This window comes from Mus pahari, chromosome 20 (genome assembly GCF_900095145.1).
Source record: "Mus pahari chromosome 20, PAHARI_EIJ_v1.1, whole genome shotgun sequence".
NCBI lineage: Eukaryota > Metazoa > Chordata > Mammalia > Rodentia > Muridae > Mus > Mus pahari.
In genome coordinates, this window is record NC_034609.1 from 33,062,864 (window position 1) to 33,085,164 (window position 22,301).

Consider the following 22,301-nt stretch of genomic DNA (forward strand, 5'->3'; position numbering starts at 1 on the left):
GAGTGCGAACCCACCCCAAGGTGTTCTGCCCATGCAGACAAGGCGCCGGTCTGCGTGCAGGCAGGAACACCACAACCCATAGGTGCTCACTATCCAAAAGTACAAGCCTGAGTTCAAATCACAGAAACCAACACAAAAGTGGGATGTGGTAGCAAAGGCATCTCTAACGCTAGTACTCCCTCCGCGGAGACGGGAGGCAGAGACAGGAAAGTCTTCCGAGGTGCCCAGGGCCAGCTAGCTTGGTTTATGGAGTGGCATAGGGTTGTCTTGTGACCTGCATGTTTATGGATGCGTGTTTGTGCTCTACACAAACCCATGCACCCACAGCGCCATAGCACAGACATAGTAAAAAGAAAAAGAAAACCTATTACTCAGTAGAGAGTCTTCCGGATCTAGAATGAGTCTAGGTGAGGCAGAGGTAAGATAAGTATGTTTCTCATCACTTGACTATGAACCTAACTCACAATACCATGGAGACATTTTAAGAACACAGGAAACTCAAGAATAGCATTATTGATTGCATATTATCATAAACAGCGCAGCATTCCCCACACAATTGCCGTGGCATGAACCCAGGTCCTGTCTACCCTTGAATCTAAGCTGTCCAACATTACACAATAATTTAATAATAAACTCAAGACATTTCATTGGAGGCTATCAGTCAGCTATTTTCTTGTTGAATATGTCTGTCAGGTCAATTTCAAAGTGATCTAACAAGGCTGTAGTGGCTATTCCTGGTTGTCAACTTGACTATATTTGGAATGAACTACAATCCAGAATTGGAAGGCTCACCAGTGACCCTAATCTGGAGGCTGGGAGATAGAAGTTTCTGATCTGGATCTTGGTATGGAGATCTCGAAGCACAGTGGCTATGGATTCCAGAAGATTAAGACAGGGAGATCTCCGAGTTCAAGGTCATCTGGGATCAAAGGTGTGGCACACACCTTTAATCTGGGCTATGCCTTCTGCTGGAGACATTGGAAGAAGGGAGTCTCTCTCGCTCTTGCTCTTTCACCTGCTTGCTGTGTGGGTTTGAGCAACTGCTACATCCTTGGACTTCCATTCACAGCTACTACTGAACCATTGTTGGGAATTGGACTGCAGACTGTAAGTCATCAACAAATGCCTTTACTATATAGAGACTATCCGCTAGAGAACCCTGACTAATACAAAGGCTATGCTGCATCTTTAAGTCTAGGTCACCAAGAGTGACTGAGTTTTTTTTTTAGATTTATTTATTTATTATATGTAAGTACACTGTAGCTGTCTTCAGATACCCTAGAAGAGGGTATCAGATCTCATTACAGATGGTTGTGAACCATCATGTCATGTGGTTGCTGGGATTTGAACTCACAACCTCCAGAAGGGCAGTCAGTGCTCTTAACCACTGAGCCATCTCTCCAGCCCATGACTGAGGTCTTAAAGTTACTGTTATTTCAGCTTGTATTCACACACAAAAGTCTAAAAGCTAGTTTGATGAGAATATTTCATTTCCTAGGTATGTGTACAATCAAATTCTTGAATTTGAAATGTATTCTTGACTGATATTGAATAGTAACTCCTTTCTAAACATTCCAGTCATAAGAAAGCAAACAAGAACAATTTACCTACAGCATTGTCAAGGACCAAGATTCTTCAATTCAGCCGTTCTAGCACATTCTGCAAGATACAGGCAATGGCATCTCGTTGGAGATTTCAGGAAGGAAGAATTTGCAAGAATGCTTTATGCAAACACTTCGACTAGTCATTTTATCAGCAAGAGTCAGCACTCTCGTTTGTTCTGCCTCGTGAAGCCGCAAATCATAACAGAACTTGCACAGGGCTTTCAGAGATTGTTTTACATGACTAGCACAACTATTGGGAGGAGAGGTCCAGAACAGGGAAGTGACTTGCCCAAAGCGAACAGACTGGTCGGTGGCAGAGCTGGGACTGAGAGTTGGGCCTTCTCTACGGAGAGACTTCAGAGGTAGGTATGGGTTTTCCGCCCAAATAAGGGGAAAGAAGGGAGAGCAACGGAGAAATAATGAAGCGGACAGTAACAGGAGTCGCGTTAGAACGAGGTTGAACCACGTTCAGCCTTTCCAAACACCCTTAGATAGCAACAAGGACCACAAGCTACCTAGGTCCTGTGTCCGTGACCACCTGACAGCGTAGTCCTCCCCACAGAAGCTGTGGGCCCTCTTTTACTTTAAATGCCTCGAGAGTTGAAGAAGCCCTGGGACAAGTGGGAGTGAAGAAGGGTTTGTGACTTCGGGACGGGTGGCTCAGGTTCGGCTACGGAGGGGGAAGCCTGCGGCGGAGCTGTGGTTGGGGGATGTGGGTTCTGTGGCTGAACTCGATGTTGGGAGAGGAAACCAGGGGGGAGAAAACAGCTGAGTGGAGTTCACCAGCTCTAAAGGTGCGCGGAAGCGCCAGGACACCTCCGAAAACCCTTTAGATGCTCAGCTCCGCGTCGCCAGGACCAGGACGCGGGCGGGGCCCCTCTGGAACGCCCGCGATTGGATGATCCCTAAGCCCCGCCTTCCCGGACCCTTTTCCCCCCGAGGCCCCGCCCACAGCGCCAGGCGCGCGCCCCGGGAGCCGGGAGGGGTCGGGGCGGCGGCGGGAGGAGAGAGGTGAGGCTCCGGCACGCGCCCCACTCGCCGCGAGAGCGCGAGCAGCGCGCTCCCGTCGTCCGCGTCGCCATCTTTTTTTTTTTCCCCCCTCCGTCCGTCTGTCTGCCGTTGGCTTTGTCTGTCCGCCGCGCCGCCCCTCGCCTCCCCGCCGCCAGCCCGGCCCGCGGCCACCCTCTGCCCACCGGGGCCGGGTCCCAGGGAGCCCCGGCCCGGCCGGCCCGAGCTGCGGCCGGGGCCCATTGTCCCGCGGTCTGTCCGTCCGGAGGCGGAGCCCAGGGACGCGGAGCGCCGAGGCTGCGGGTAAAGCGCCCCCGCGCCGGGAGCCGGCAGCCCGCGTAGCTCCCGTCGGCCCGCGCCGCCGCCCGCCTTTTGTCTGCTCGCCTCTGGGGAGGGGCGGGCTGGGTGCTGCGGCGGCCGGGTGCGGGCCTCGCGGGCCGGCGTCTGACAGGCTGGGGTGGAGCTGGGGGAGGGGAGGATGGGCGTGGGAGAGCGGACAGGGCGGGGGGCCCGGCCGTCCTGGCGCGGGCGGGCGGAGGAGCCACTAAATTTAGATTTCCGAGGAGGCTAAGTGGTCCGAGGGTTGGTCTGAAGCGCGTAGGGAGACCTCTGGCTCCAGTCTTATTACCTGGGATTTACCTGTGCCCCTGTTGGGAAAAGCCAGAGAGACACCGTCTCAACTGATGGCACACCCGAGCTCCAGCGCCGACCCGAGAGGACCCGGGCACAGTGAGAAGGCTGTATGATCGTCTTTCTCTTCTCCCTTTTGGCAGCTTCACATCACTCGGATTCGGGCGACTTTACTTTGCTCCGTGGGAACCCTCACCAGAGCTGGAGGTGGGAACGCACCCTTTTTTCTTAAGGCTGGAAAAGAACACACACACACACACACACACACACACACACGCACGCACGTCGTGTGCTCTGGAAGCTGCATCCTAACACCTGTGAGAAAGCAGAGACAGGATGAGGGGGTGGGGGCCAATGCATCCTTCCCAAGGACTCTTGACTGTGGCTCTATAGATGGTAAAAACAAAAACAACAACAACAACCCCCCCCCCAAAAAAAACCCTACTCCCTTTAAAAGTCGCATCCCTTATAGGTCGATCCTCCCAGCTGAAGATGCTCAGGCGGCTCGGTTCGCTATCCAGTTATATTCCGAGCTTAAGTTTCACATCTGGGCAGCACTGAAAGCAAAAAGGGACCAAGTGACCTTTTGTACCTATGGGGTTTTGTTTTAAGAGGGTTGCAACCTATAAAACTCACCTCAGATACTGTGCAGCTTGGATCAGGAGTGGCCTTCCGGTGCCATTTGACTGTCTCCTTATTTTCTTATTTTCCACGGTCTCCCCCCCCCCCCGGACTTTTTCTTTGTAGTGGGTGTTTGAATTCTTGTGCCTTGGCTTTGTTTTGTGGGAAGGGAGGGTGTGTGTTTATTTTGCCTTGATCCCTCAGGTGTGAAGTCCCAGGAGGGACCATCTGGTCAGTTCCCCACTGGGCCACTAGGAGGCAAGTGAGAGGCAGTAGTTCAGCTGTGGCTGCAGGTTTCCTCTGTGCCTTGCAGTTTTCTTACTGAACCTGTGTCTTGCCAGGATGATCTAAATGGAGCCTGGCACTCCTTCAAACAGACTTTATTACTTCAATCTCAGAGCTTTGGTTCCTGGTCCTTAGGGGGGGTAAATGGAGATGAGGTATCATTTGTTTTCTGTTACACAGTAGAGAAGTGTAGAGAAACTGGCAGACTGCATCTCGTTCAGATTTCAACTTTGGGAGTCCGCAGACACAGAGAAAGACCTAAAGTGTGATATTCATTCACAGCGTATATTAAAATGAGTAGGGAGAATAAACCAGGCGTAGTCATACCTCTGACCCCATTGGTCTGAAGGCTGAGGCAGGGGGTCATTGAGTCCAGGGGTTTGAGGTAAAGACTCAATCTCCAAAAAAGAGTAGGGGCAGGGGAAAGGAGTGACCACCCCCTACAACTGGGGGTGTAGCTTAGTAGGTAGCATGATTGCCCACTATGCACAAAGACCTACCTAACATACACAGAATTCTAGGTTCTGTCCCCAGCACCATGGAAAGCTGGGTATGGAGGTGTGGAGGCAGGTACCACACCTGCCTATATTGTGTTGAGACAGGAATATCAGAAGTTCAAGATCATTGTTGGCTATATATCCCGCTCAAGATGAGTTAAGGATACATGAAACTCTATCTTCAAGAAAAAGAGAACCAGAGAATACATCCCCTTTTATTAGACATCAGGACGCTGCTCTCTAAAATCATTCTTTCTGTTGTACATATTAGGAGTTATTTTCCTTTTTTAAATTGAAGGTCTGAAAAGAACTGTGTTTGGTATGCAGCTATGCTAGAAGACTGCCTGAAAGCTGCTTCCCTTGCCACTTCCTGTGGAGGCCTGTCTTTGCCATTTGCGGTTTCTTTCTTCTTTTGGTAAGGGAAGCCAGGATCTGATTACAGGTCTGAGGGCCTTTTAGCTACATAGAGGAGTAAGTAGGTTGGCATTATCAGGTGAGCTTCCTTAACTGGAGTGCACAGTACATCTAGTAGTTTGTCTTAAAGCAGTGAACTATATATTTCTATATGTGAGCCCAGTTTAAGATAGCAGGAACTGAAAGGAAACAGGGAAATGACTAAATCCACATCCGTAACTTAGGTAGAAAACAGAATTTCACCTCTTCCATTTACATTGTTCATTCTGCTGTGTTTGTTTTGTGGTGTTGGGAATCAAACCTGGGGCCTGATGCATGCTAGGCAGGCACTCTGCCAATATATCTCATCCCCAGTTCTTACTCTGTCTTGTCAAAAAAAAAAAAAAAAAAAAAAAAAAGGCCACAGCCTCTGTAACTAACCCACTTCAGAGTCTCTTACAGTGCTTATGACTGAACCAATGTTGTTGTTAACAAGGAACCTCCAGGTTTAAGAATTTGCCTGCCCCCGCCCCTCCACCAGAGGGGCAGGTGCACATCTTTGCTGCTCTTCTTGTATAGGGAGCTTCATCCTTTATTCCTCCCTGGTCTCCTTGCTACACAGCAAAATTGAGAAGAGGCTAGAAGAGTATGACTTTTGACCTCTTCAGACCATCTGAGCAGGGCCAGTTGGAGTTCTACATTAGTACTCCACTGCATGGAAGGCATCTGCTCTTCTGCCGAGAGCTTGTCTTGAGTGGTGGAAGTTTGATTTGCTCCTGTATCATCCATCATGCCAGGGTCCTGGCAGGGTGCCTGTATTGCAGATAAGTGATACCTTTGCTCCCTCTAAGCATCGTTCCTTAGGAAACTACCTAGAGGCACAGACTGCAGGCCTTGGCTTCCAGTGGCACACGTGCCGGGTCAGCCGCTACAGGTCTTTGTTGTCTTTTTACTTTCTTTCACATCTGTGGGAGTACTCCTTTTACCCACAGTACTTCTAACTTTGATTGCCTGGATTTGCATCTCCTTTTCTGTCCAGCGCTCTTGATTGTGACCACTTAGTGGTAGTCTGAATTCCAAAGACAGCTTTATAGAAGAATTCTCTTAAGTCCTCAGAGTAGTCGCCTCTCAAGTTCCTTGGTCCTTGACTTGGAGTTAGAGATTTAGTTACCTTTTTCATTTCATTAGTTTAGTTATTTATTATCTAGTGAGTTTTATATGCTCAAGAGGTATTTTTAAGATCCTTAAATGTTCTTATTTTGTAATTTCTGGGAAGACTAACAGGCTAACAATATTGTTTTTTAATTTTTTTATTTTTGCAGGTCAGCACCTTACAAGGAGGTAGTGACCTGTCCAGGGGTAAAACTGGGAAAGATCCGAGCTTGTATACCAGAGAAACATGTCCCGTAGGAAACAGACAAATCCAAATAAAGTTCACTGTGAGTACTGGGCTTTGTCTTTTGAAACCTGGGTTGGAATGAAAGAGAATCCTCAGTTTTGGGAAAGAGGCTCATACTCATTTGTGTGTGTGTGGGGGGGAGAGAAAGGATTAAAGATTTCCAGTATGGATTTGAAATGTAAAGTTACTGGAGTGATGTCTAACTTGTCCAAGAGGTATGTATATACATTTGATTCATCCTTAATATGAACAATTACAGGAAACTTATTTTGTGAAAAAATATATTAGGTGTCAAGGCTATAAAACAATATAACAACTAAACTATAATACAGCTATACATACATACAGAAGAAACATAAAAATATAAGCTAGTATATGCTGTTTGCCCAATAGATGCAGTATAGATTATGTACCACAAATGTTAAAAACAGGGCAGTTTCAGTACCTGGGGAAGTGATGGGAGTGCTTGATGAAAGAGGCCCTAGACCATGAACAGGCCTTAGAGGATGAAAGGTGGACTTAGACAGGAAGGGAATGCACCTGATCTGTTAGAGAAGGAAGAGAGTTCTAGAAAGCACAAGTTTTATTTGTCTAAAATCACAGGCTAGGCAACCCCAGAGTAAGACCCCATCCAGCTAAAGTTTTAACTTGTGAAAAGGACTTAAGAAAACCTTCAGCATGGGCTGGTGAGATGGCTCAGCGGGTACAAGCACTGACTGCTCTTCCAAAGGTCCTGAGTTCAAATCCCAGCAACCACATGGTGGCTCACAACCATCTATGCCCTCTTCTGGAGTGTCTGAAGACAGCTACAGTGTACTTACATATAATAAATAAATGAATCTTTTAAAAAAAAGAAAAGAAAAGCTTCAGCCGTATGTAGGAAACCATCAATAATAGAAAGCTGATCCAAGGGTAACTGGACAAGGGGGCAAGTTCTAAGCCCCATCAAGCAGCAGAACTTGGCAGCTTTGGCCCCAGGGTTCTGGCTTTAAGGCTCTAAGAGAGGGGTTGTGGAATCCCGCCTCAGTCAGGGAAAGCTGCTGAGACTCGGTGTGTGTCAGCGGCATCCCTTCTGTATAGTGAGAAACAGCAACAAAACCAAGAACTAAACCAAGTGCTTGTTGTACAAGCGTGAGGACCTGAGTTCAGGTCTCCAGAACCCATGTGAATAAAATTAAAATCATTAAAAATAACAAACCTTTAGGGGTTGAGATGGCTCAACAGGTAACCTGCTTTGGCAGCTAATGATCTGAGTTTGATTTCTGGGACCAACATGGTGGAAGGAAAGAACCAACTCCTGCAAGTTGTCCTTTAGCCTACCACATACATGTAGAAATTTCTACTGAAACAGATGTAATGTGCCTGCAGGTAAAGAAACAAAGGAGCTAGTGGGGTAACAGCACAGTTGTACTGAAGTCTAAGAAACAGCAAAGCTTGAGTGGCCTGTGCCTGTGTTTGCGTAGCTTCTATCTTTTAGGTAGATGCCCTCTCACCCAGACAGAACTAGAGTCAGAAAACTTGAGGCCCTGGCTTTAATTTTTAGTTTGTGTAATATAGTATAAAACGGATGTTTATCTATATGTCCATGCATCACATGCATGCCTGATACCCACAGAGCCAGAAGAGGAAATCAGGTTTTCGGAACAGTAGGTGTTCTGATTGAAGAGTAGCCTCTGAATTACACAAGGTTGTGAGCCACCGTGTGGGTCCTCCAAAAGCAGTGGGAAGCTTCCTTATCACAGACTTTGGTTTTCTATCTAAATCATCCAAATAGCCCATTCCTATCTCCTTTAGCAGACTCGATGCAAAATCGAGAACCCAGAATTACTTGTTGTAAAGAAGTTGCCACTGAGTTGAAACCTTGTGTTTCAGACCTTCTCCCTTACCTGCTTTCCCACTTCTTCCCTCTCTGAGTACAAGTCTGTCGACTCTGGAGAATTTGAAAATGCAGTCCTTTGTATGCTCACATATCACGTCCTGAAATCAAGGAAGCCACCAAGTAAAAAGCTTCCCTCAAGACACTTGGCTCTCAGGCTGCAGGTACTGAGGCTGCAGAGCTGCAGAGGGAAGCTGTGCCGGTGCAAACGCACCCAGGTCTTTTCCTTTCTGAGAAGCCGGGGGTGGGGGTGGGGGTGGAACTGCTGCTCCCCACATAGACAGCTCTACCCAGAGTGCCAGCTGGGGAGGAATCACAGTGCATGCGCCCCTCACCATGTATTTCTCCCCCCCCCCCCCCCCCTCCCGCACTGCTGCTTTCTCTGAACAGACATCTGCTCATTTAGAGAATATGTTCAACTGGGTAATTTCAGGAAGCCAAAACTTGCATTTATTAAAGTACACTAAGGACCCAAAGGGAAAAAGAGCAAAATCTTGGTCCTTTGAAGACTTGTAACTTAGTCTTTCCAGTTTTTTTTCAAACTGGCTTTCATCGCCTTGATCTTCACTGGTCTGTGAATCCCTAGGCAAAAGTGAGATGAACACTCTCTGCTATTCATACCAAATTTAAAGAGAGAGAGAGAAAGAGAAGAGTGCCTGGGGTTTATTGTGGAACCTGGCTATTGATAGGCAGATAAATGCCCACATTTAATACGAAAGTGACCATTAATATCTGGGAGCTGGAGAATTTTAACTTAATCTAACAGTCTCAAGATAAAATAATAATTTTACATTATAAAAATAGGTAATTCACAGGGCTAGAGAAGTGGCTCAGTGGTTAAGAGCACTGGCTGCCCTTCCAGAGGACCTGGGTTCAGTTCCCAGCATCCACATAGCAGGTCACAACTGTCTGTAACTCGAATTCCAGGGGATATGTCACTCTCACACATGTAGGCAAACCATAAATGCACCTAAAATAATAATTTTTTAAAAAGGCAGCAATACATTTCTTAGTCACAAATATTTGTATCATATTGTACTTGAATTAACATGTAAATTTCTTACAATTTTTGTTTTGTGTATAGGGTAGAGAGGGAGGGCAAGCTACAGTATACACATGAGGACAGCTGCCAAGTATGGGTCCTCTCCTTCAACCATGTGGGTTCCAGGAATTGAACCCAGGCACGGTAGAAAGTGCCTCTACCCGCTGAGCCATCTCACCAGGTTCAGTGACATATTTCTTAGCAGCTTTCGCTACCTTCTCTCCAAAGGATAATTCTGGACAGGTGGATTTGGAGATTAGATAAAAGTTAACTACCAGACAAATCATTTACTCTTGCTAGGAAGTTTGATAAAATTACCTTTAAGATTTAAAAATAAATATATATTGTTCCTGTTGCTATTTAGAATAGGAACAGCCTTAAGGATAATACTTGTTTTAGGCTTTTCCATAGTCAGAAATAGAATAAAAGAGTAGTGGAGTACTGTTTCTGCACTGCTGAAAAAATAATGTATTCCAAGTTCCTTAGCTGAGAATGCCAGAAAGAATCTTAGTTAGGTAACAGTGCAGAGACTCCATTCTGTTCTAGAAATGTCTCAATAGTTGACTTAATAGAATTTTGAGTTCATGTTGATAAAGATGAAAGAAAGATTCATCTGCCTGGCATGGTGGCACACACCTTTAATCCCAGCACTTGGGAGGCAGAGGCAGGCAGATTTCTGAGTTCGAGGCCAACCTGGTCTACAAAGTGAGTTCCAGGACAGCCAGAGCTACACAGAGAAACCCTGTCTCGGAAAAGAAAAAAAAAAAAAAAAGAAAAGATTCATCTGCTTTTAGATATCTTTTAAAATTCAGTTTAATTTTATGTGTATGGGTGTTTTGCCTTGCATACCTGGTACCCATAGAGGCCAGGAGAAGTGGGTATTGGATCTCTTGCAACCAGAGCTTACAGATAGTTTTGAGCCACCACGTGGGTGTTGGGAATCAAACCTGGTCCTCTGACAGAGCCGTTAGTGCTCTTAGCCACCAAGCCATCTCTACCTAACTTCTAGATATCTGTCCCTTGGTACAGTGTGACAGGGAATATTTTTATTGTTCATTTCTGGCATGTTATAAATCCAGTTCGGTTCCTTACAGACCTAAAGTGTTAACTGATGAGCGTTACCGACTGACTTCTTTCCTTAGTGCCTGGTCTGTCTCTGGCCCTTAGGTCCAGGAACATGAGCCAGTGTAGAGGAATTCACTATTAGAGCTGGCCATGGCTTTGCTGGTTCAGTGGGATCAACTGGGAAAGTTAAATACTTCTGCAGAGGAGGAAGAGAACCACTGTACAGCTTACTTTTGCCTTCTCTTATATCGTCTTAGTAACTTAGAGCCCACATGTTGCCTTAGGAATGGTGAACACAGGCTGGACATAGTGGTGCACACCTTCAATCCCACCACTCAGGAGGCAGAAGTAGGTATCTACCTGTGATTATTCAAGTCTAGCCTGCCCTACATAATGATTGCAGGCTAGCCAGAGCTCCTAGAGATAACCGCTCTAAAAAAGCAGACAACAAAAATGTGAACATGGTTTTAAAGCAACTAATTTTTCCTTTGCTTGAAGTCTGTATACCTAGAAAAACATTCCTGCCCTCTCCACCTCCATTATTGCCACAGGATAAGTTTGTCACAATATCAGTTTCATAGTGACTCATGACAGTGCTATCAGAACAGTCCTTTTTTCCTCTTGTCATATTGTGGCCTTGAAAACATTATTTTGATATTTGAGTTGTTGTTGCATGATATGAAGATACAGTAATACTATGATGAGAGCCAGTCTACCACAAAGAGAAAAGTATTTGTTGCAACAGACCTGAAAGCCCTGTCATATCAATTTCATACCTCTGCTTCTAGCACGGGGGAAGTTGGGACTTTGGAGGATAGAGTTATAGCTGAGGGCCAAAAGCTATGCACAAGATTGAAGGCTTTAACCCCTATCCCAAGAGAAAGATCAAGAACGAGAGCCCAGGGCTAGAGAGATGACTCGGGGGATTAAGAGCACTGTCTGCACTTCCAGAGGTCCTGAGTTAATTCCCAGCAACCACATGGTGGCTCACAGCCATCTATAATGAGATCTGTTGCTCTCTTCGGGCCTTCAGGCATACATATAGGCAGAATGCTGTATGCATAATAAATAAATCTTAAAAACAACAACAAAAAAAACAAAACAAAACAAAAAAAAAACAGGAGCTCAGAGAAGACATTATAGTTACATAGGCCCCAATACTTGGTTTCACCATAGACCTTCGTTTCCATCCATTTTTTTTTTTTTAAAGATTTATTTATTTATTATATGTAAGTACACTGTAGCTGTCTTCAGACACTCCAGAAGAGGGCATTAGTTCTTGTTACAGATGGTTATGAGCCACCATGTGGTTACTGGGATTTGAACTCCGGACCTTTGGAAGAGCAGTCGGTGCTCTTACCCACTGAGCCATCTCACCAGCCCCCATCCATTTTTAGAAAGTGATTTATATTCAATTGTGTGTTTATAGGTTTATGTTCACGTGAGTCAGATCCTTGTGGAGGCCAGAAACATCATATTCCCTGGGCAGGAGCTATAGGCAGCTGGGAGCCTCTGACATGGGGACTGGAAACCAAACTTATTTAGCAAGAGCAATAATATACACTCTACTGCTAAGCCACCCCTCCATCACCTTTGGTTATCTTTTTTTTTTTTTTTTTTTGGTTTTTCGAGACAGGGTTTCTCTGTATAGCCCTGGCTGTCCTGGAACTCACTTTGTAGACCAGGCTGGCCTCGAACTCAGAAATCCACCTGCCTCTGCCTCCGGAGTGCTGGGATTAAAGGCATGCGCCACCACGCCTGGCTACCTTTGGTTATCTTAATGACACACAGATAGTATGAGGCTTGTGGACGTTGTACATCGTGGTGCGCACTAGGCTCCGCACCACGATGTACAACGTCCACAAGCAGAGGCCAGAAACATCATATTCCCTGGGCAGGAGCTATAGGCAGCTGGGAGCCTCTGACATGGGGACTGGAAACCAAACTTATTTAGCAAGAGCAATAATATACACTCTACTGCTAAGCCACCCCTCCATCACCTTTGGTTATCTTTTTTTTTTTTTTTTTGGTTTTTCGAGACAGGGTTTCTCTGTATAGCCCTGGCTGTCCTGGAACTCACTTTGTAGACCAGGCTGGCCTCGAACTCAGAAATCCACCTGCCTCTGCCTCCGGAGTGCTGGGATTAAAGGCATGCGCCACCACGCCTGGCTACCTTTGGTTATCTTAATGACACACAGATAGTATGAGGCTTGTGGACGTTGTACATCGTGGTGCGCACTAGGCTCCGCACCACGATGTACAACGTCCACAAGCAGTCCAGACTGAGCCATCTCGCCAGCCCCATGTAGTTCCATTTTTTTTTTTAAGATTTATTTATTTATTATATGTACGTACACTGTAGCTGTCTTCAGACACCCCTGAAAAGGGCATCAGATCTCATTACGGATAGTTGTGAGCCACCATATGGTTGCTGGGATTTGAACTCAGTACCTTCAGATGAACAGTCAGTGCTGTTAACTGCTGAGCCATCTCTCCAGACCCTGTAGTTACATTCTTTTTTTTTTTTTTTTTGGTTTTTCTCTGTATAGCCCTGGCTGTCCTGGAACTCACTCTGTAGACCAGGCTGGCTTTGAACTCAGAAATCCGCCTGCCTCTGCCTCCCAAGTGCTGGGATTAAAGGCGTGCGCCACCACTGCCCAGCTCTATAGTTCCATTTTTTTTTTTTTAAAGATTTATTTATTATTATATGTAAGTACACTGTAGCTGTCTTCAGACGCACCAGAAGAGGCAGTCAGATCTCATTATGGATGGTTGCGAGCCACCATGTGGATGCTGAGATTTGAACTCAGGACCTTCAGAAGAGCAGTCAGTGCTCTTAACGGCTGAGCCATCTCGCCAGCCCCCTGTAGTTCCATTCTTAATGAGATAAGAAAAACCTATCTCTTTTTCTCTATATACCAAGCTCCTGGAAATTAAAATGCTCTTTCAGGTTAACTCTTCAATAGCATGGATCACAGGCAGAGTTCATGAAAAGTAAATGCAAAATCAGGGATGGCCACAAGGCCACACTAGCCAAGGAGACTGGCCGGATAAGTGGTATCTGTTGTAGGCTAGTCAGTGTGTTTCAGGGAGGTAGAATATTATCTCCCCCACCCCTGCCCTGCCTTCCCCTTCCCTCCCCATCTGTTACTTAGCCAGTCATGTTTATCATGGTAATTTCAGTGGACATTAGAGCAAGGCAGGAGGAATGACCAAGACATAGATCACAGCTATTGAAATGAGTGTTGAAGAAAGATGGGGCTGGAGATTTACTCAGGATTACAGAAGCGTTTGTGAAATGAATGAGCTAGAGTGCATTAGGGCTGTGCTGACAGTAATTTCAGACAGATGGTTGCTCAGTCTCTTGCCGTGCCTCCGCTCCACTTCTCCTCCTCTTCCCTCTGTCTTCCCAGTCCTAATGGAAGGGTGCAGTGGAATCGAGATTCTGTAGTTAAGTAGTGATTTATCACCTTTCCCAGGGTCAAGAATAGGAAGATTTAAGATAAGCTAACTGCCCAGGAACTATTGGAGCTAGCTTGGAGATAAATGGGTCCCCACAAGGGTACCTTTGAATGGTCTGAGCTTCCAACCAGTTTGCCTAGGCGTGTACTACCCAACTGGTGGCCTGACTACTTTTTCTTGTGATCACCAGGGGATCAAGTATTTGCTGGGTTAGAAGAACAAGCCCGACAGGCAATGATGAAAACCGATTTTCCTGGAGACCTTGGCAGTCAGCGACAAGCTATCCAACAACTACAAGATCAGGACTCCAGTAGCAGTGAGTTCTGCACCTTCTGGTAATGACTCAGGGCAATGGGAGAGGAACTAATAGCGTGTGCGCTGTGGGGTTGTGCATGGGCGTGGGAGGAAGATCTTAGAAGGCAGACTGATCTCGGGTCTGAATCTGTTCACTCAGGACAGTCGGCATGGTTTCATTCATGACTCATGGACTCTAGTAATTGACACTGCTGTTCCGTATACAGAGAGTTTCATGGTGATCATGATACAGGACAGTCTAAGACAAATGGTTAGTGTTCAGGCAGCTTGTGGGCCAGGTCAAATAAAAAGAAAAAAAATCCCTTTGCTTCAGGTCTACTTATTTATAGTTAATGAAGTATGAGAGACATTAATGAATTTTTGCTTGAGGTCCTAGTTTTAGTGTTTTACAGATTTGCTTTGTGATGAGATTATATAGCATTATATAGCAAGCACATGAAACTAATCAGGTAGAAAAAAGAAATGAGGGCTGGAGAGATGGCTCAGCAGTTAAAAACATTGACTGCTCTTCCAGAGGTCCTGAATTCAATTTCCAGCAACCACATGGTGGCTCACAACCATCTGTAATGGGACCTGGTGCTCTCTTCTGGTGTGTCTGAAGACAGCTACAGTGTACTTGTCATATATATAATATATAAACAAATAAAATCTTAAAAAAAAAGAAAAAAAGAAATGAACCCTAGGATTTCTCAGAATCCTGTGGAACACAGCAGTTTCTAATAGGCTATTGTTCTAAAACAATAAAAAGTTGTACCATCCTTCTAGACAGCATACTTTTTTAAAAAAATGCTCCTGCTAGAGTCACTCAGATAATTGACAAGTTACAAAAGTATATGCAGCCATGCCTTAGACTAAACCTACAAATGTTCCACACTGGATGCTAGTGAGAAAAGGATTTATTCTGGGCTAGCCCGTCATGATTGAGATGGATTTGAGTGACAGAAAGCTTTAACAAAATGTCCTATGCTCTCGAGCACTAAAGTGAGGTCTGCCCCATGACTGATACATCTACATAGATGCGCATGACCCTGTTATCCAAAGAGAAATGATCTTTATTCAGATTTAGAATTTAATGCAAACCAGAAGGGGAACAAGAAGCGCTGACAGGACAGTGAGCCCCTGTATATCAGGTGTGATGAGACTCCTCACAGCAGCCCTAGGAGCCCAGAATCCAAGCGGGGGGGGGGGGGGAATTATCTCCTGATGACTCCTCTCCAGCAGGACTTCCTCTGTGATCTTTAAAACGTCCACGCCAAACATCATTGTTCCCCTCAACCATTTTCTCCCTCTATTTTTATTTTTTACTTACAAATGATGGACAAAATCAGCTCCCACAAACCGTGCAGATTCATTAGCCACAGGTAGGTGACCTGACAACCACATGCTTCCCTGCTAAACTAGAACAGTGACTTCTGTCTAAGATGAGGAACAACACTTCCCCACTTCTTTCACATTTAGTTTTCCATTAGGTAAGCCAGAGAACCATCTAAAATAGGTTTTATTAGCTTAAAATGTACATTACTAGTGTATTAGTAACAGTGGACAGCCGAGCATGGTGGGATACACCTTTGATCCCAGCACTTAGACTGAGACAGGAAGTTCTCTTGAGTGTCAGGCCAGCCTGGTCTACAAAGAGTTCCAGGACAACCAGGGCTACGCACAGAAACTGTCTCAAAAGAGGGGGGAGGTTGGTGGGGGACAAGAAAAAGAAGATAAAATTGGACGCCTTCTATCCCTATAAATTGTCCAGGGTTGGTTGCTATGCTAATTCTATTTTCCCACTGTAATTGTATAGCGCTTTCCCTATAAATGGATAAAATTTAAAACTAATTGGTTCTTATATCCTTACTGATATGAGGAAATAAAATTCTTTTACTATATATGGAAGTATGTATTAATGTTTGTTGTGAGAGAAGAGATTGGTGGCCTCAGGGTAGAACTGTCTGAGGCAGCATGGGAAAACTGCAGGTGGTTAAGGAGACAAGTAAGTAATAAGGTCAGGAAGAGGGTTGTTAAGTCCGAGATGATGTGATAGGGGGTGAGTTTGGGATTGTGTGCTCCAGGAGGTTCCATCTCAAGGGTGAAGATACTGAGAACTATGAATAACAACGGTTTGGCCAAGCATGGTGACACATGCCTAGAATCACAGCACTTGGGAGAGAGGCAGGAGGCTCAGAAGTTCAAGGTCATCTTCGAATACATAGTGAGACAGAAGCCAGCCTGGACTACATGAGACCTGTTTCAAAAACAACAATTACTATTTTGGTAATGTAGGAAGCTAGTTAGGATTTTTAATGCAGATTTGCCTCACATTTTTCCTATAGTGTGTATATATAGCATAATGAATGGTAGTTATAGCTGATTTGTGCCCACCAAGCACTGATGCAAACTGTATTACCTGAAGTCTGAAAATGTTTTTTCATTGTAGCTGCAAACTGTTAAGTGGATAGCAGCTCAGGATGTATTCTTATAAAAATCAGAACAAGTGACCAGTTTATGTGTTCCAGGTGACAGTGAAGGTGATGAAGAAGAGACCACACAAGATGAAGTATCTTCCCACACATCAGAGGAAGATGGTGGGGTAGTCAAAGTGGAAAAGGAATTAGAGACTGCAGAAGCGCCTGTCGGTAGTGGGGACACATTAGCAGAGCATGAGGCAAGTGCACAGGCCTCGGCTGGCTGGCCAGCAGCTTTCCCTCCACCCCAGCTGTACCCCGAAGCTCTCCCTTCTTCCCCTCCGCCCCAGCTGCACCCCGAAGCTCTCCCTTTTTCCTCTCCACCCCAGCCGCACCCCGCAGCTCTCCCTTCTTCCCTGCAGAGTGAGAACTACTCTCAGGAGCTTCTCTCTCAGGAGGATGTTTTCAGGTTAGATCGTCAGGCTGTCTTGTGGAACCAGCTTCCAAATACATTGTATCCTGAGGAGTCATGCCAGGAACATGTAGAAGGGAATCTAGTCCTTTTCCTGCACAGTCCAGTGTCCTCAGGGCAGAAAGCCTTGAAAATTGGAGAAATTTCATTTCTTTCATTCAAACAATGCTTTACCCTTCAGTCTGCAGTGGGAACCTAAGACTCCTGAAGAAGGTGGGGGAGGGGAGACTAGTGAAGAGTCTTCATGACTTGCCTGTTTGGTGGATTTGCAGGTCACAGAAAACCTAAATTCTGACCCCTTACTTGAACTCTGCCAGTGTCCCCTCTGCCAGCTAGACTGTGGGAGTCGGGAGCAGCTGATTGCACATGTGTACCAGGTATGGCATGGCGAGGGAGCTCTGGGGCTGAGTGCCAGCAGTGTAGAGGGCAGATGCTGCAGTGGCCTTGGCCTCTGCAAGGGAAGCTCAGGTTATTGGTTCTACTAGGATTCCTTCCACCCCTCATAGCGTCTTAGGAAATAATGGTTGCACTCCAATACTGTAGAATTAAGTATCATGGCCTTGTTTTACTAATTTGTTTAATACAATCAGTAGTGAAATAAACTGACTTCTCTTAACAATGATGGCTTTTAAAAGTGGGGAAGGGCCAACATAAATTATATAATGTGAGTCAACAAGATGGCTCTAGTGGTAAAGGTACCTGCTCATAAGCCAGATGACCTGAGTCCAGTCCTCAGGACCCACACGGTGGAAGGAGAGAACTCATTGCCTTTGTTATCCTCTGACCTCTACGCACACATACACTGTGGCATGCACGGGCACAAAGATAAAGCACAGAGTGGCATATTCTGGGGGTGCCCGTGAAAGTACAAACAAGGAAACAGCATAAGACATGTCACCCTAATAGGTACACAAGTAAGGGTGTGCCTACTCCTGATGCTCTGTGTTCTGAGACAACAGTACAGAGCCCAGGTTGTACCAAGCTTTAGAGACCATATCTGTAAAGATAGTTGGTTCATTAGAAGTACTTCTTCTGAAGCCTGAGGAAAGAGTCTTTGAATACTTGTTACACACCACTACTTTTGCCCGGCCCCTTAAGTGTACTCCTAAAATGCACTTGTATCGGTAGGTACATATGAGCCAGGGAAGACAAAACTACCAGGAGTATGAATTCCTTTAAGTCTCTGAGGCAGCCTCTGGAACTCCATTATTCCTCAACCATTCATGTGTCCCAGAATATGGCCAGAACTCACAGTAATAAAATCTGAGCAATGGTCTGAATGGCTGGGCTCCTCTGGAAATCCACTAACACAATAGGCTGTGCTTTTCCCAGGAGCTAAAAAAAAAAAAAAAAATTGGTTCCAAGTCCCTCAGTCTCAGGGAAGAAAAGGAAGGGGTGCAGACTGGCCTGAAGGCAACAAGGAATTGACAGCTTGAGGCTTTATTTTACAGCATACTGCCGCGGTGGTGAGTGCCAAGAGTTACATGTGCCCTGTCTGTGGACGGGCCCTTAGCTCCCCGGGGTCTTTGGGTCGCCACCTCCTAATTCATTCAGAAGATCAGCGGTCTAACTGTGCTGTGTGTGGAGCCCGCTTTACTAGCCATGCCACTTTTAACAGGTTAGTAGAACACCTAACCTTGTGCTCAGAGCAAGTTACGGGTATAAGATGCTGCTTTCCCAGGTCAAAAGAAACAAGAGATAAATAACTCAAATGAACTGACAGAACAATCTGGAAATAAAAGAAATGAGACTCGGAGATGCGATAGACAGTATGCACTAGTTATCCCTCAAGGGAAATGAATTGCTTTTTTTCCCTTTCAGAATATTTCCAACTAGAAAGTGAAGCAGAAACATGCAAGAGCATTCATGATAATACAGAAGTTGCAGTATGCTAAGGGGATCCTGGTGTAAGGACACACTGCTGTGTTCTAGGGAGACTAAAAAACACTGTCCCCTCCCATTGCCTTGTTTGTACGGTGCACAAGCTACTTTTCTTCCTTTCTTTTTTTTAAGTGGAAAGATCCACTTTGGTTTTTTGAGACAGGGTTTCTTTGTGTAGCCCTGGCTGTCCTGGAACTCACTCTGTAGACCAGGCTGGCCTCGAAATCAGAAATCCACCTGCCTCTGCCTCCCAAGTGCTGGGATTAAAGGTGTGCGCTATCACTGCCCTGATACAAGCTACTTTTCCTTCTGGGCAGTGTCAGATAGGAAGCGGTAAGGCAGTGAATTATTGTACCTGTGTGAAGGAAGTGTCCACCTCCAGGCCCCTTCATTCACACACCAGGCTTAGACCTGCACAGCTCCTTAAGAAACTGCCATTCTGACTTAGCCTTACAGGGTTATTCTAGGTAGGTTTCTATGGTGGGAAGCTCAGTTGTTAATTCAAGGTGGGCCTTAAAACATAATAGGCACCCTAGTGATCTTCCAAGCCTTCAAAGCAAACCGTAGACGTGGGACAGTCTGCCTAGCTATTAAGGAGTAAGTTTACCTATGTGCTACAGGGAGATACTAACCATCAAACATGTTTACTTCTCAGTGAGAAACTCCCTCAAGTACTTAATATGGAATCCGTACCCCAAGTCCACAGTGAGGGTCCCTCCAGTGCTGAAGGAAAGGACATTGCCTGCAGTCCTCCAGTATACCCTGCTGGGATTCTGCTGGTTTGCAACAACTGTGCTGCTTACCGCAAGCTACTGGAAACACAGACTCCCAGTGTACGCAAGTGGGCCCTTCGGCGACAGAATGAACCTTTGGAAGTAAGGCTGCAACGACTCGAACGAGAACGCACAGCCAAGAAGAGTCGGCGAGACAATGAGACCCCAGAGGAGAGGGAGGTAAGACGCATGAGGGATCGTGAAGCCAAGCGCCTCCAGCGCATGCAAGAGACAGATGAGCAGCGAGCTCGCAGGCTGCAGCGAGACCGGGAGGCCATGAGGCTGAAGCGGGCCAATGAAACCCCAGAGAAGCGGCAGGCCCGACTCATTCGAGAGCGAGAGGCTAAGAGGCTCAAGAGGAGACTGGAGAAAATGGACATGATGTTGAGAGCTCAGTTTGGTCAGGACCCTTCTGCCATGGCAGCCTTAGCAGCCGAAATGAACTTCTTCCAGTTGCCTGTGAGTGGGGTAGAGTTGGACAGCCAGCTTCTAGGGAAAATGGCCTTCGAAGAACAGAACCACAGCTCTCTGCACTGAGCCACGCCTTCTTGCCTGACCTCCCATCCACTCCAGCCCTCGGGATTGGTGCTGCAGTCACTCAGGAGGCCACAGTCCTTGCTGCCACGGGCAGGTCCCGGTTGGTTGCAGGGAAACCTGTGCATCCTCTGCATTTGCGAACAGGATGGGGTCAGGAGGGGTCCTGGCTCAATGCAGCTCTGGACAAGGGAGCAGGCACTCCAGAAACCAACCTGGACTCTTCAGCCCACAGTGGCAGGCCAGGATTATGGGACTGTGGGACCCAGTATGGTCCATGAAGCTGTGAGGGCAAATAAATTAATTTTATCTTTACTGACCCCTGGCTCCTTTGTCTTGTTTCTGTTTCATCCAGTGACATGTGGCAGTAGAGAGCTTTTCAGGGGTTTGTCGGTATTTCTGGTGGCTTTTTTTCTGAGGCAGAGTGCTCTTCAAGTTAGCCTGTCCAGGCAAAGGACTTAGTGATAGGTGAGATCCAGTCCTCTGTGCTGAAGACTAGAGCAGAACAACTCCGGTCTTACAGTTTGGCTGCCATGGCATGCAGAAGGTGAGCTGCTCATCTCTCTCTCTGGGCTGGTACAAGAATAAGCATAGAACTTCCTTAGCCTGCATCAAAGCTTATGTACAGTTTGGATATTTATAGATCTTGAGGGCCAGAAGGATGTGCCCTAGTTAATTTGGTGCAAGAAAAATAACTGCCAGGAATGTGGACCTCTTCCAATGAAACAGGGACATTTGGATTCCTCTCCCACCTCTGTAGGTCTAAGGCTGTTTAAATGTGTCGAATGAATCCCAAAAAACTATGGGCAATTCCTCCCTGACCAGCTGAAAAAGAATTACATTGAAGCATGGTGGCACACACCTTTGATCTCAGTACTCAGGAGAGTAAGAGGCAGGCAGATCTTGTGGTCTACAAAGTGGATTCCAGCTAGAGCTGGTTGTTACACAGAGAAATCCTGTCTTGCAAACAAACAAAAAAAGTTGGATTGAAAAAGAGAGAAGAGACGAAGCACTTAATTGATCCAAATGCCTTTTCGCAGCATTCCTTACTGACATCCTTCTTGGACTATTTCAGACGACTGGATGCACTGTGTCCCAACAAATTCCTTGCCCACTTTACATGGGTTAGCTTATTCTTTCCACAACATTCTGAATTAGTACAAATTCAGGAATTAGTTATGTGGTTTCAAAACTCCAGATGAGTGTGGTTGCTTGCCTAACATGCTGCAGGCCCTAGCTTTGATCCCTACCATTGCAAAACCAACCAACCAAAACCACAAAATAAGATAGGTGTGGTGATGTGCACCTTTTATCCCAGCACTTGGGAGGCAGAGACAGCCTGGTCTAGACAGTGAGCTCCAAGACAGCCAGAGTTATGTGAAGATACCGTCTCCAAGCCAAAAACCCACTGTCTTATTACTGTGTAACTTGAGCCAGTTTAATTGCTGTCAAAAAAAAGTGCTTGTAATACTAGTGATAGTTGATCATTCATAGGATAGTTGTGTACACAGTAAATAAATGTGCTTGAGTGTCTCACCACCTAAGTCAGGAGCAGCGGCTATGATTGGGATTACTTCAATGTGTGGCCGTATGCCAGAGAAAAGGACCACATGGATAAATCAGTTAGGATATCTGTGGATCCTAGAGATTGATTCTGCCAAACTTAGTCTATAGGTAGATTTCCCAGATTCTGAAACCCACAACTGGGGGAGCACACCATGGTTCAGGTAGGTCCCACCATTTGCCAAGTTTACCGATGACCTGCACCATCTTTTTTTTTTTGCCTTTGCAAATGAAATGAGGATATGACCACTCCTAGGTATGGTTTAGGAGATGTTTCCCCCTACACACACCTTTTTTTTGTTATTAGATATTTTCTTTTTGTTTTGTTTTGTTTTGTTTTTTGAGACAGGGTTTCTCTGTGTAGCCCTGGCTGTCCTGGAACTCACTTTATAGACCAGGCTGGCCTCGAACTCAGAAATCTGCCTGCCTCTGCCTCCTGAGTGCTGGGATTAAAAGCATGCGCCACCACGCACGGCTTTTTTTTT

The 22,301-nt window shown here is 45.9% G+C and overlaps 1 protein-coding gene across 8 annotated transcripts; it reads left to right on the forward strand.

The window, feature by feature from the left end:
- The first annotated feature begins 2,594 nt into the window (after positions 1–2,594).
- Znf821 (zinc finger protein 821) lies at positions 2,595–20,571 on the forward strand. 8 transcript variants are annotated; one of them, XM_021220107.1, is made up of 9 exons: positions 2,595–2,915; positions 3,386–3,449; positions 4,944–5,060; positions 6,361–6,477; positions 14,073–14,217; positions 16,705–16,853; positions 17,338–17,442; positions 18,517–18,683; positions 19,602–20,571. In XM_021220107.1, exons 8-9 carry the CDS (start codon positions 18,550–18,552, stop codon positions 20,254–20,256), a joined length of 789 nt encoding a protein of 262 aa, XP_021075766.1. In that variant the 5' UTR covers positions 2,595–2,915; positions 3,386–3,449; positions 4,944–5,060; positions 6,361–6,477; positions 14,073–14,217; positions 16,705–16,853; positions 17,338–17,442; positions 18,517–18,549; the 3' UTR covers positions 20,257–20,571. The 8 variants fall into 8 exon arrangements, with proteins under 8 accessions (XP_021075766.1, XP_021075763.1, XP_021075767.1 ...); XM_021220104.1 differs by having other exon boundaries at positions 14,073–14,198; XM_021220108.1 differs by lacking the exon at positions 4,944–5,060.
- The last annotated feature ends 1,730 nt before the right edge of the window (positions 20,572–22,301 follow it).